Here is a 13612-nt window from a genome sequence, read left to right on the forward strand (position 1 = left end):
AACATGTAAAACTAATGGTTTATAATGTAGAATGTAGGGGAACTAGAGATAGAGGGCAATTAAGGAAGGGGGAACAATAACCCAGTAAGAACAGATAAGCTATCATGAGTAAATCTAACGTTCTTGGCCAGGAATGACTATGGTTTGTTAATTTCTGATGGGTATAGTAGGAACAAGTTCACAGAAATGTTGCAATATTAGGTTTTCTTGGGGTAGACTAGGAACATGTTGGAAGTAAAGTAGTTATCTTAGGTTAGTGGTCTTTTTCTTACTCCCTTGTTATGGTTTGTTTGAAATGTTTTTTTATTGTATGTTTTTTAAAATTCTTTTTTAATACAGTTAATTTTTAAAAAAAGAGTTAATTAAAAAAAAGAAATGAAAAACAAATATGCAGAGCCCCCTTGAGGAGCTGGTGGAGAATGCAGGGGTGTTGGGCTTCCCCACCTTGATGTTTGCTGATGTGCTCACAGACATGGGGGACTGGTGGTTTGATGGGCTGAGCCCTCTACCATGGGACTTGCCCTTGGCAAGACTGTTGCTGCAAAGGAGAGGCTAGGCCTCCCTATAATTGTGCATAAGAGCCTCCTCCCAAATGCCTCTTTGTTGCTCAGATGTGGCCCTCTCTCTCTAGCTAAGCCTACTTGGCAGGTGAAACACCGCCCTCCCCGCTACGTGGGATCTGACACCCAGGGGAGTGAATCTCCCTGGCAACGTGGAATATGACTTCCGGAGAGGAATCTGGACCTGGCATTGTGGGATTGAGAATATCTTCTTGACCAAAAGGGGGATGTGAAAGGGAATGAAATAAGCTTCAGTGGCAGAGAGATTCCAAAAGGAGCCGAGAGGTCACTCTGGTGGGCACTCTTAATATAGACAACCCTTTTTAGGTTCTAATGAATTGGAATAGCTAGCAGCAAATACCTGAAACTATCAAACTACAACCCAGAACCCTTGAATCTTGAAGACGACTTATAAAAATGCAGCTTATGAGAGGTGACAATGTGATTGGGAAAGCCATATGGACCACACTCCCCTTTGGCCGGCGTATGGATGGATGAGTAGAAAAATGGGGGGGGGGGGCACCCAGTGTTCTTTTTCAATTTAATTGTTCTTTTTCACTTTAATTTTTATTCTTATTATTTGTGTGTGTGTGGTAATGAAAATGTCAAAAATTAATTTTAGTGATGAATGCACAACTATATAATGGTACTGTGAACAACTGAATGTACGCTTTGTCTGACTGCACGGTATGTGAATATATCTCAATAAAAATGAATTTAAAAAATAATTATTGTAAGCCCACAAAAATAATTGTGGCAATCATAAAATATCACTGTGCTGATAAGCTTTTTAAATTTTGGGTCACTTACATAGAGAAGTTATAGTCTGGGCACTGTGTAAGCTTGGGTTATGGTTTGGGGGTTGTGACATCAGAGAGATTTAAATTGTACCTTAATTTACTAATCACATTGTAACATGTGAACCCGCTTCTCTATGATGGCATCTGTAAGAAAGGCTGAAGTACAAAAGTACAAAAGGTGTGTACAAATTTCTCTTCTTTTCTCTGTTTCTCTTTTTTTTTTCACCCCAGTCCAGAATGAGTTACTGCCAACAGCTCAAGCAAGAAAATCTGCTCTTAGTACTTCATATTTCTCCTCCCAGTTTAATTTCAGCTAAAGAAAATGTTGTCATAACTGTCATAACTAAATCTATCAAATAGCAGCCTTCTGATACAGAAGGAAAAGTAAAATCCTTAACATCATGAAAGGAAATGATTTGAAAACCAAAATAACTCACCTCTGATATGAAATAGAGGGTCCCCCGATGTCTGTACAGCCGTGCTGAGGGCTGAAGTTGAATAGCTTTAGTGAGGTCATTCACTGCTTCGTTGATTCGTCCCAGAGGGGACAGAATCTATAAACCCAAAACATATAATTAGGGAGCAGAAAACTCTTAATAATCAATCCTAGAACTGCCAATGTTTTTAATTTTTCAATTCCATTTCACCATACTCCACCACAAAATTACTCTCTTGGCACTGAGGTTCAAAGTAAACAAATTAAGGTGCCATTAATCTTCTTTGCCCAGTCAAGGAGAAGACTGATGAACTATGCCCGTAGCAACTGCCTTGTCATTATCCCATGTTCTGAGTTAGAACAGATGTGGCAGTTCTTGACACGATAACATTTTTTTCTTAATCTATAAGTTGCCTTTAATAAGTCTATAAAATAAAAATTTGGCAAATATATACAGCTAAAAAATTGATTATTAAAAATTAATATGAAAGATAACTTTGAACCATTAAAACAATTGTTGGACTTCATTTAGAATGGTCTTTAGCTACATACTCTCTGGTAGTAAGTGCTGAATGACAACTTCTAAGTTTTCAGGTGTTTTGTAAGCCTTCATATTAACAACTCTTAACTCATGAATCATGACTGGAAAATATCTGCAAGCCTCTTTGGAAAATCTCTTTTAATCCAGCAATCAGTCCGGTTCAGTCAATATGATAATGCAGAGGGCAGTTCAGAATGCAAATGTAAACCAAAAAGATATAAGAAAATTCAAAATGGCTATCAATATTCATGCAATCAAGCCTAAGCACTTTATCCTGAACAGAAGTCCTTAAATAAGGGTTTATTTTGTTCTTATTATGTAGATCATTTCTATCAAGTTTCAGAAACTAGTTTCCTACTCTGCAGGAGCTTAAAATCAGCGAAAGAGAGAGAGGATCCAGGCAGGCACCTCATCAGTGGCAAGAATGACGGCTCAAAAAGAGGAAAGCAGAGAATGACTTTAAAAAAGGATGCCTGAGAATTCAAAAAGCATAGTGATCTGGGGTGGTATTTGGAAGGAAAAACATTCCTACTAGTTTAGTAACCCCTAGGCACATAACAGAATAATCACAACCCAGCACAATAATCAACATGCAAGATAATGATGTGAGTCACTAAAAATAGTAAATGATATTCATTAAATATAGACTTTTTCAGAAAGCATGAAATTGAAAGATTTCTCATGAAATAACTGCTGACATATATAAACGGTATGCCATAGTCTAGTTGGAAAAGTCACTATATAGTGACACTATTGTCCAATAATGCCAGAAAAGGGAAATACTACCATACATTTTTAAGATACTAGAAATTTACTTTATTGGTTACTTGAAAGTTACTCCTGAATATCATTTTACAATTAGTTTTTTGTTAGATATGCAAAATTCAAAAACCTGCTAAAAAGCCTATAATTCTTATTGCTAGGAATACTTAATAAAATTCATGCTTTATCATAACATTTTAACATAACATCAGAGTAATGGAGGGAAAAGGGATCAGTACTCCCTCCCAGGAGCAATGATCCTCAAATTAGCCACCAATACTCTTGCATTGTAATTAAAAATTACAATCACTTAATGCTTAGTGTCCAAAAGAGACACAAAATAATGAATTATATCATTAATCGAGAAATAATTTTATTCAGAAACCCAAATCCCCAGCAAACCATAAAATTCACATTAAGAAAATGAACAATAATTTAAGACACTATAATTTTGAGAACAAAAACATTATAACTAATTCAAATATGATGAGACACTTAGTGCTTCCTCTACTTGCTAGTTTTCTCCTCCAAAAAAGTGTCATTTTTTTCTTTAGTCCAACTATGAAATTACACCATTATCAGATGGTTAAAAGTTCAGACTGAACACATTAACATAAATCCTAAAACATTTAATACAGTTAAATATGTAGTAAAATACATACATTAAACATGGGTAGTTTACTATTATTTTATGAAAATGGTAACATTAACACATTTCAATTAAAAAACATTAAAAGGAGTGCATTTGCACACACTCTTCTCTGTTTGGAACATCCTTCTCAATCTTGCCTCTCCAAGAAATGGGATTTCATCCAGCTCTGGTATCACCTCCTCAGTCAGGCCTTCATCAAACACTCCCCGCACTTCTCCCTGCACCCCACCCCCACCCTGTCCCACCAACCTCTTGCCAAAACTCAGCAGGCTGTGCAGCTGTGCCTCTTTCATTCCTTAAGAAGCACCTATTCCTAGTCTCTGCTCTAGCAAGAATTACATGTATTTTAACCACATTTTACCTGTCTGTGTCTACCTCAAGTTATAAGTTTCCTAAAGGTCTGGTTATAATCATCCTTACCTGAACTGTGTATCTATGTAGATAGGTGTATCTCACAAGAATTATACATAAACACACAAATACACACACCCTATTGGAATGAATGCTTCCAGAGGCTATAAACTTCATTTTGACCAAACTGTCATATTAATTTTGCTACAGTATGCAATACATAAAGTAAAATATCATGTGATATATTTTTTCAATGAACATTGAGAGCAGTACATGTCGTAAACGCTTATTTTATTATTAATGATATTATTATAAATTAATCAGGAGTATCGATCGCTAGGTCCAGAGTTTTCTCGTAACTGCAACTATGTTTAAAGGTATTAAGTACCTATGTAGGAAAACACAATGGTACACGGGAGCTTTACAAGTGATAAACTAATAAGAGAAAAGGAATCTGAGTGTCAACTAATCCAATAATGACAGAGGGAAAAAGAAAACCACACTCACTTCTGCTCGCTGCTCAAATACCTCTGGACGGTCTGGTTCCAAGGTAATTACTCGGCTCAATTCGAACAGAGCAAGCTCAGCATTCTTAATGTCCTTAAAAAGTCATCGGCTTAGTATGAGACAGACTGTAACTTAAAACCATGTAGAAAAGATTTTCTGAAAAAAACTATTGATTTAGTAATGGTATAACCAATTGTGTCTAGAAAAAAAATATGAACTTAGCTTCCACACAAGAAATCTCCCAAATCAAATAAATTATGATATAATTGTTTAACTCTCAAGTCTACCTACCCATCAATAGCACTTTGGACCTGGTTGCCTATCACAAGTTTCACAGACGGTATTAAAAAATACATTTTCTAAATTTAACCTATTTAAATACTGAATCAAGGAGTTACAAGGGTTGATATGTGGCTATCAGCATGCAAAATGATACTGACCAGAGGCAAGGGAGGAAGAGAAAGGGGCCAAGTCAGTGTTAATCAAAAGCCATGAGCCTGTCTATAATACACCTACAGCTCAAGAAATCTAGATAAATCCTCTTTAAAATTAGTCATAATGAGCACATTCCCTTTATAATTAAAATAAATCTTAAAATGCAAATGTAACTGTTTAAAGACACGAACAAATTTCACGTCAAGATATAAAATTAAAGAGATGAGAATTAGGAAAAAACAGTTTAGCTTTAAACTTTAACAGAGCAACTTCAATCTTGCCATTTATTCACCCTCCGAACACAACACTGTTTCCTTCCTAAACCACCTCCACCATTCTCAGTTGGGAATTCTTTCTTAGCCTTCTATGTCTCAGATTATCAAATTCAGACCTATTGAGGTATACAAATACATACAAATTTTTTCCAAAAGACCATCACCAGTTTAGTAAAATATTTTTAATTGGCAAAAGATACAAAAGTGATGTTTTTCTCTCAAAGCAAAATGTCAATGAATATTTTTAGAACACAAAAGACAACAGAGAAAGGTTTTGTACAATGTTCTAGAATAAAAATCTGGAGAACTGAATCTTAGACCTTCATTTATTTGCTATATAATCTCAGAAAGTCTTAATTTTTATATCACAGTGCCTTCCTTTATATAGAATATACTTCTTATAACCTTTCTTCTATCTTATTCAGAGAAATCACGGGAATACTTGATTATAATAATTTAATACTACAAAGATATTATACTGATCTGAGAAAATTATAATATATAATTACAAATAAAATAAGTTTTACATGTTAAAAAAAACTTTTGTTCTTTTACTCAACCTTTAAACATTGTAAAGAAATTCAAAATCTAAGTCCTACTGCAACTATCAATGCCCAGTCTCTACTATTAACACTGCATTTTTCTTAGGAATGCACTCAAGGTCTTATGCTTTTCTTGGCGCATGTCCAGTTTAGGCTAGCCAAGGCTGTCCATTGCCACACAGAAACTGTGGCATAACTGAGTTAGAAGACCTGATCAGAAATCCCAAGTCTACCACTTAATTGCCCTTTGATCTTCAGTAAATCATTCTCCTGTCATTTTCTCATCTATAAAACCAGAAAAATACCACTCTTATCCCATAAGAGCTCAATGAACAGTAAGTAGCTCTCTCTGAACCCTGGCCCATGTCTAGAAAGGGAGGCACTATGGCAATTGTAACTATTACATACTCACATGTAGTCCCTTCTTTCCATAGGCTATCCCTCGGCCATAAATTGCACTAACCAGATCAGGCTCCTCCTAGTCAGACCAAAACAGAAACACGTCAAAAACTATAAACAAAACAAAATAAAACAAAAGTCAATTTCTGCTTAAAGCACGTTAATGCCACAGTGAGAAGCTCTACTTTTAATGCTACACCACTTGTAAAGCAACCCAGGCAGCCCCAACCTAAAATCTGTGAATTCACAAAAGCTTGTTTGAATGACAATGTAATAAGAATACTGCACTGGAAAAAAACAATAAAATTAAAAGAAAAGAAGGGAACCAACATTACTCTACACTTACTAGACATCGGGCACTGTACTAGTTTTTTTCAAAGTTATCCTATTCAATTTAACCCTCTCAACAATTCTGACTTGGCAGCGTTCACAGTCTTAGTTTACAGAGAGAAAATGAAGGCTCAGAGAGGTAAACAGTATGAGTCAAGCCTTGGATGACACTCCTTTCTAGTTTCCTTTCAAATATCCACAGAATAATCTTAAAAGGAAAGAATCTCTCAGCCAATCACAGTGAGAAACAAGAAATGTGTCTGTTCCACCGTCTCTGGGGATTAACACAATCCTTTACACTAATGGGTTAAATTAAAAGACCTTCTCTGCAACCTGTTCCCTTGCTCTCTCCCATTATTCTGCAATCCAGTTGGACTAGATGAAACACCTATCAGGTCCAAAGACAGAGTATCTGCTGGCTCTGGCCATCACGTGTATACCCACTACATGGGTTAGCAGCATGAACTATCCTATTTGCTGCATGCAATGCCTCTAGTCTACATTTAACTGCTATAATTTTTACCTCTTCTTTGAATCCTTCACTCTCTACCTTTAAGGAAGGAGAATAAGCAGCCTCTGGCTATAAGGTCCTGGGTGAAACTCTTGACATTGCTAAAACATTTGAAAAGAACTGCAACAAACTAGGTACTTTATAGACTCATCTGCTGTTCAGTTTCAAGTCTGAGGTAGCTTATCTGCCATTTCTGTAGAAAAAGAGCACATCAACTTCACTGACGAGTAAATGGGAATAAAAAGAGGGGAAGATATTATGCATTTGGCTTCAAAAGGCTACTTTAAATGGACTGAGGTATATCTATTGAGTGGCAAACCTGTACATCACTAGCTACAACTCAGCCCGAAGATTGTTTGGCCTACACAGTGTACTAAAACTTGGAAAACTTCCCCCCAAATTCCAAAATTTCAGCCTTTCTTGGAAAATCAAAAGATCCAACAATGATAGGCCTGTGTTTTGATATACTCACATAGCAACACACACACACATATACATACACACACACTAGAGCTAAGTAATGGCTGCCTTTTTAGATGCGGGTGTGTATTTGCCAGTTTACCACAAGCCCCATCCAGCTCCACTAATCCATCAATTTGCTTTGCTCATTTAAGTACCTCGCTAGCTCCCATACGTTTTTGGATTTATGACTTATATATAGCTGGCACAAAAGGATGCTCATAACATTTCCTAAGAGGAAAAAAGTATGAGTTACAGAATTATAGAGGTATGGTAGTTACACATTACATATAATTTTTACATATGATTGTAGGTCAGTATACATACAGGAAAAAACCTCTTCAAAGAATAAACAGTAGTTATCTCTGGGGGTGGGATTACTGGATATGTCACCATTCTGCTTAACAACTTGCTATATTCCTTTTAATATTTAAAAACCAACACGCGTACATTTATAATAAGGAAAAAAAGGTGTTTTAAGAAGCATATGTTTCATTATAGAAAATAAAAAGAAAGTAAAGGGCATCCTGTAATCTTGCCACCCAGAGATGACCACTTTAAATATTTAAATACCCTTCCCACCCTAAAGAAGGGCAGAGCAAGTAATTTAGAGGGAGGGGGAATGTAGGTACAGAGAGAGGGGGAGAGCAAGGAGGGAAGTGACCTATTTAGAAATTAAAATAGAACAAAATCAACAGAACAGAAACTCTGGCCAGGCAGGGGCAGGAGGTGGTGAGCCAACACATCTTCTATGGTAACATCTTGGAGCGAGATCAAAACTTACTTTTAGATTTGTTAAGTCTCAAAACTATCCAGGAAGCTTTTCTCCTAAAACTGAGGAAACATTTATACCAAATGACTAAGTGGTGAATCACAAAATTGGTGTATTTAAATAAATAGTTATTATTTTATGTGACTGGCATCCCCATACACCCAGCTGCCACAGCCAGCCACTTGGGAAGCCGTTCTCCTGTCACTAACACATTTACTCACAGAGTCCTGACAAATCTACCTCCTGAATATATTGGTTACTATCCCTCCTGCACTATCAGTCATTACCGTATTTTAAGCCTCTCACCTGGGCTACTGCAATTGACTTAACCATTTTCTGATTTCTTCCAACTCCATTCTCCAGCTCCACACCTAAAATAATCCTTCTTAACGGTAAAGCCTGATCATGTCACTTCCCTAATCGAAATTATTCAATGGCTCCCCAACACCTACAACAGTTGACAGTCAAACTTTTTTTACTCCAACTGACAGTAAGAAATACATTTTATATTGCAATCCAGCACATACTTACATCTTTGAATAACACACACACACACACACACACACACACATACCCATATGTACTGGAAAGAAAAGTCTTGCTAAGTCATACCTAGCCTTACTATATAACAATGTAATCTATTACTTCCTAGTCTGTTGTATTTCATTTTCTTAATCATGCTAGTCTTGACCTACCAATTAACTTCAGATCCTCCTAAAGGGTAGCAACCTATAACTTGAAAAACAATGAGATCTAAATGTCTTTGCAGAAGATGCTAATCAGTTTCCCACCTTACTGTTCTCCTTCTACTCCCCCACACATATTTCATACTCTAGAAACCATAACTACTTAATAGCTCTCCAGTTATGCTCTCCCAAGCTCACTGCCTGAAACACCCACTCACTGTCTCTGTGCCCAAGAAATTCCTTCTAACCTTAAGTCTCAGCTCAAACACTACCACTTCTGACTCCTTCCAGACTCCCTTGAAAAAATAAAGACGTTCCTTTTCCTTTGTTTCCCCTGTGCATTATGACAGACTAGTCATTTGTTCAAAAATATTTACTCATGGCTAACCATTAGCTATGTACAGTACTATGTGCTAGGTTTTGGTAAGCAAAATCCAACACTGAAGGTGAGAGATTGTTGCCTTCTTGAAGCATATTCAAAGAATCAAATTGAAATGTAAAAATGACATCTTCGATAAGTGCTAGAATAGTAAATGGTGCTTTTAGAAAATGCATAAAGACTCAGAGAAGGTGAGAAAAGCTTCCCTAAGGAAGCAGTAACTGAACTGAGATCTGCAAGAAAGGGGTTGGGGGGCAGGGAACCTGAGTCTGTGATGGAACAGATTAAGCATCATGTCTTTTCATTTTATATTCATGGCACCTAGCACAGTGCCTGGCACAAAGACCCAAAGGGAAGCAGGAAACATGGCATTTATTTCAAAATGAGGATAGAGTGGTAGGCAGGGGCCTTAGTAAAGGTTTTCATCTTTAAATCTAACAGCAACAGGCAAGTTTAAAAGTGCACACTTTGGAGAGTATGGATAATCTGAGTGCATGGGCACAAATGCAGAGGGTGTGACATGAATATGGAAGACTGGATAGGAAGCAAGAGTGGGTATGAGGAGATAAGCCAGGAAACTGCTGCATCAGTTAACTGGCAGATGAAAGTGGCTTTATCAGTGGTTTGAACAGAGCTAGAAAGGAGCAGACAGACTTGGGAGATACCTACAAGGTTTACGGATAGAGGATAGAGGTTGACATAAGTAGCAAACAGATAAGTTAAGAATGTGGACTCATACAATCGAATGCAAGTGGGTGTCACTCATTGAGATGGGCAATGCTGGAATGTGAACAGAGGTTCTTTTCAGCTATGGGTGTGTGTGTGTGTGTGTGTGTGTGTGTGTGTGTGTGTGTGTGTGTGTGTGTGTGTGTGTGTGTGTGTGTGTGTGTGTGTGTGTGTGTGTGTGTGTAGAGAGCAAGGGAGAACATGAGATCGATTTGGAACCCTTTCAGTTGAAGACGCCTTTCAGACAACCAAGCAGATATAACTTCGATTTAATTAATTTCTTCTTACATCATTATTTTGCATTTACATGTTTGTCACCTGTAGTGAGTTCAAAATTGAGGATTTTGGAGTTGACTGAGAAAAAGATTTGACCACTAGATGGTAGTAATCCTCAAGCTATTTATTTGGTTTGCAGTGGGAAAGGCAGGTCCTCAGGGTGGGAAACTTTCTAGAGGCCAGGAGCAGGAGGAAGCCACCAGAGGGGAAGCCAGGCAAAGGGAAAACTTCCAAACTACTGGGGACGGGAGGAACGAAGAGGAGTGATACAACAAGGAGTTTCTGGGCCAGAGAGCTCCAAAAGGGCTGAAGCAACGTGGGGTCTCATCAGTGCAGGGTTTTATCAGTGAAGAGCAGGTGACTGGTCAGAACGAAAAGCAAGTTAACTCTGAATGGCTGAAAATTTCGTATTTAGGCTATTTAAAAAACATCCTGGAACAACCAATGGAACATCCTGGAGGGCAGGAATCATGTCTTTTCATTTTTATATTCATGGCACCTAGCACAGTGCCTGGCACATAGAAGTCTTAATTCATGGCAGTTATTTAGCAACAAACAATGACCATATATTAGGTAGTTAGGAAAATCTTAATGAATATTCAAGACTACAGATGAAAGTCAGCCCTGCTATACTCCCAAGCCATGGGCCTGTTCTGGTAGGGAAAGCAAGCAGGATGATATGGTTAGAAACACTGGGGTGCAAGCTTTCTGACAGATGTGCCATGGTAAATGAGTTATCATTAACAGTGGGCCACTGATTATCACAGGCATAAAATTTTTACAGCAATAAAAAATTTTAAACCTTTAAAACAACAGCCACTCAAAAGTTTATAATAGTTGAAATATATGAACACTAATTGAAATGCTTGAATACTGACAACTTTCTGAATTAAGTAATTATTATTTTGGCACCCAGGATTGCAAGAGTGGTCCCCAATGCCAGACAACGCTGCAAGGGGCCCACAAGCAGGGCCTCCCCACAGCCCTCGCCTGGAAAAACCCCCAGGGATCTGACTGTCACCTTTCAGCAGTGAATGTTCTTGTATACATAAGTAAAGTAAGTTTTATTTATTTTATGCTTTAGACTTTCTAACATAAAAAGATGAATAATTATTGTGATTGTTGTTATATTTATCATCCAGTTAAGTGTTCCTAAATTTAAATAAATGCTTTTATTAATTTTCTTGAATTGCCACATCTTTCTTATTTTTTTTTTAATCTATCATTGACTTCGGATGTTAATAATGATCAAAAGTCTTTATGGAAGGTCATAATAAATTACTGTTTATTTTTCCAAATAAAAAACATTATTTCTAAAAACAAACTGGGTCCAGAATATCAATTTTTCAAACCATTCTTGAATATATAGCATATGATACTTATATTTTATAAGTTTTTCAGAATTTTAACTGAATTAAATGAAAACTAATATTCCAAACTTCCAATTTTACTTTATGCAAATGCAGAATAATGGTATAATAAAATAGTTACTTTAATGGAGTTATATCCACTTAGATGTCTTAATTCTCAAAAAATCTATTTTCTGAATCCATAAAGGTCTCATATACTACCTTCATTATATTACTTACAAAGTGACTTTTAACTTTTACAGGTATTTTTTTTTCCACCACAAGGCTAGTTTTCTGATGAAAGCTGAAAAGTCATTAGATTTGAAGACAAATACACAAGTTCAAAAAAGTCACTACATAAGCAATAAAATGAGAATTATATATTAGCCTAGTTGTCTCATTTACAAGGGAAAGCATTAAATGAATCAATGATTCCAAACGATGCGGATACACATACATATTACATAAAAGGTATTTTTAAAATCATATGCAGAGGAATGCTTTATATTTGGTCAGCTAGCGTAAAATAAGAAACAAATTCTTTTATAAATTCAGTTAGACCAGAATCAGATCACAGTCAGATGAGGCAGGCCACATAATTAATAGCAAAGACTCAATTGCTTCACAAAATTGTTGAGCCACTTAGGTTACCCAGCCCTGCATGGAGACCAAAGCAGCATAGAAATTAAAAAAAATTCCACTTTTCAATACCACTGTTATCAGATGCACTGACATGATGCGGAAGTGACTTAATGGCACTAAAATCAGACAATACTAATTCATAAGATTTTAAAATCAAGAGTTTTCAATTCAGATTGACAGATCTAAACAAACCACTGGGGATAAATATTCAAAAGGATACTTTGAAACATATAAGATTATGGAAATGTGTCACAGATTTGTACCCTGATAGTACAGCTACAACAAGAAGGCATAAAAGCTTTACATTAAAAGGTCATTCTGAAATTTAGCCCTCATATGTAGATCAGAATTTCACATTAATGATGTTATCAAAATGGTGAATATAATAAAACCCAAGCCTCTATGATCTCATTTGTTTGCAGCTTTATATGAATGGAATCAGATACCATGTCCTGCTGTCTCATACCAGAGCTAGCCGATTGTCTAAAACAAAAGTTTTGTCCAGAGTTACTAAACTCAAGGAAACTGAAAATTTTGTGTGTGAATAGTTACCACTTTGCAGATCTGTTAACGGATATTTATTGGCTTAAAGAATAGACTTTCTGAACATCTGGAAGGTCCTGCAAGGAACAGGGAAATATATTAATATGTACTGACAAAAATGATGCTCTAGTGATATTTAGTTTAGTTATGTGAAGAACGAAAAGTAGTAGGGCAGCATGACTTTTCTTAAAACCTGAAACTTCTCTTCAAAAAAAAAATTAGTAGAGCAACACCCATGTATGTTTAAGGAAAAGCTTCACCATTATTCTAAAATACTGGATTTGAAGAAGTGCTGTTGGGATAAAAATCTATTTCATTACTGCAAGAAATTTCAACACAGCATTTGTCAATAAAAGAAAAGGAAGAGCAATTAGATTTAAAGAATGAGTATCCCTTTAAAATACAATTTAAAGAGACTGATTCATGGTGAGAAAGGAGTTTTTGTCAATTGGAAAAGAAGCAATAATTCTTTGGCAGATTGCTACCACCTAAGTGTTATAATTTCTTTACATTGGCTATTAAGAATTTGAAGATCAACTAAACTAAACTCAAAACAATCGTGTGCAGCAATTTCAAACACCAAATCTAATAAAGAAAAGTTCTGTCCGTTGGAGCAGAACCAAGTTTCTCATTAAAATTTTTGAAAAGATCTTTACATTTACTATCAAATCTTTGTATT

General features: G+C 36.2%; 1 protein-coding gene across 8 annotated transcripts in view; it reads right to left on the reverse strand.

The window, feature by feature from the left end:
• TTC13 (tetratricopeptide repeat domain 13) overlaps nucleotides 1–13612 on the reverse strand; it is a 74462-nt gene that overhangs the window by 34295 nt on the left and 26555 nt on the right. For 4 of the 8 annotated variants that reach the window (XM_037820863.1, XM_037820872.1, XM_037820856.1 and 1 more), the window contains exons 5-7: nucleotides 6274–6339; nucleotides 4610–4702; nucleotides 1798–1914 (exon numbers count right to left, since the gene is read on the reverse strand). In XM_037820863.1, coding sequence (XP_037676791.1) covers nucleotides 1798–1914; nucleotides 4610–4702; nucleotides 6274–6339 — 276 coding nt within the window. The remainder of the gene's footprint in view (nucleotides 1–1797; nucleotides 1915–4609; nucleotides 4703–6273; nucleotides 6340–13612) is intronic. The other 4 variants (XM_037820869.1, XM_037820866.1, XM_037820879.1 and 1 more) reach the window with 2 other exon arrangements.

This window comes from Choloepus didactylus, chromosome 2, assembly GCF_015220235.1.
Source record: "Choloepus didactylus isolate mChoDid1 chromosome 2, mChoDid1.pri, whole genome shotgun sequence".
Classification (NCBI taxonomy): Eukaryota; Metazoa; Chordata; class Mammalia; order Pilosa; family Megalonychidae; genus Choloepus; species Choloepus didactylus.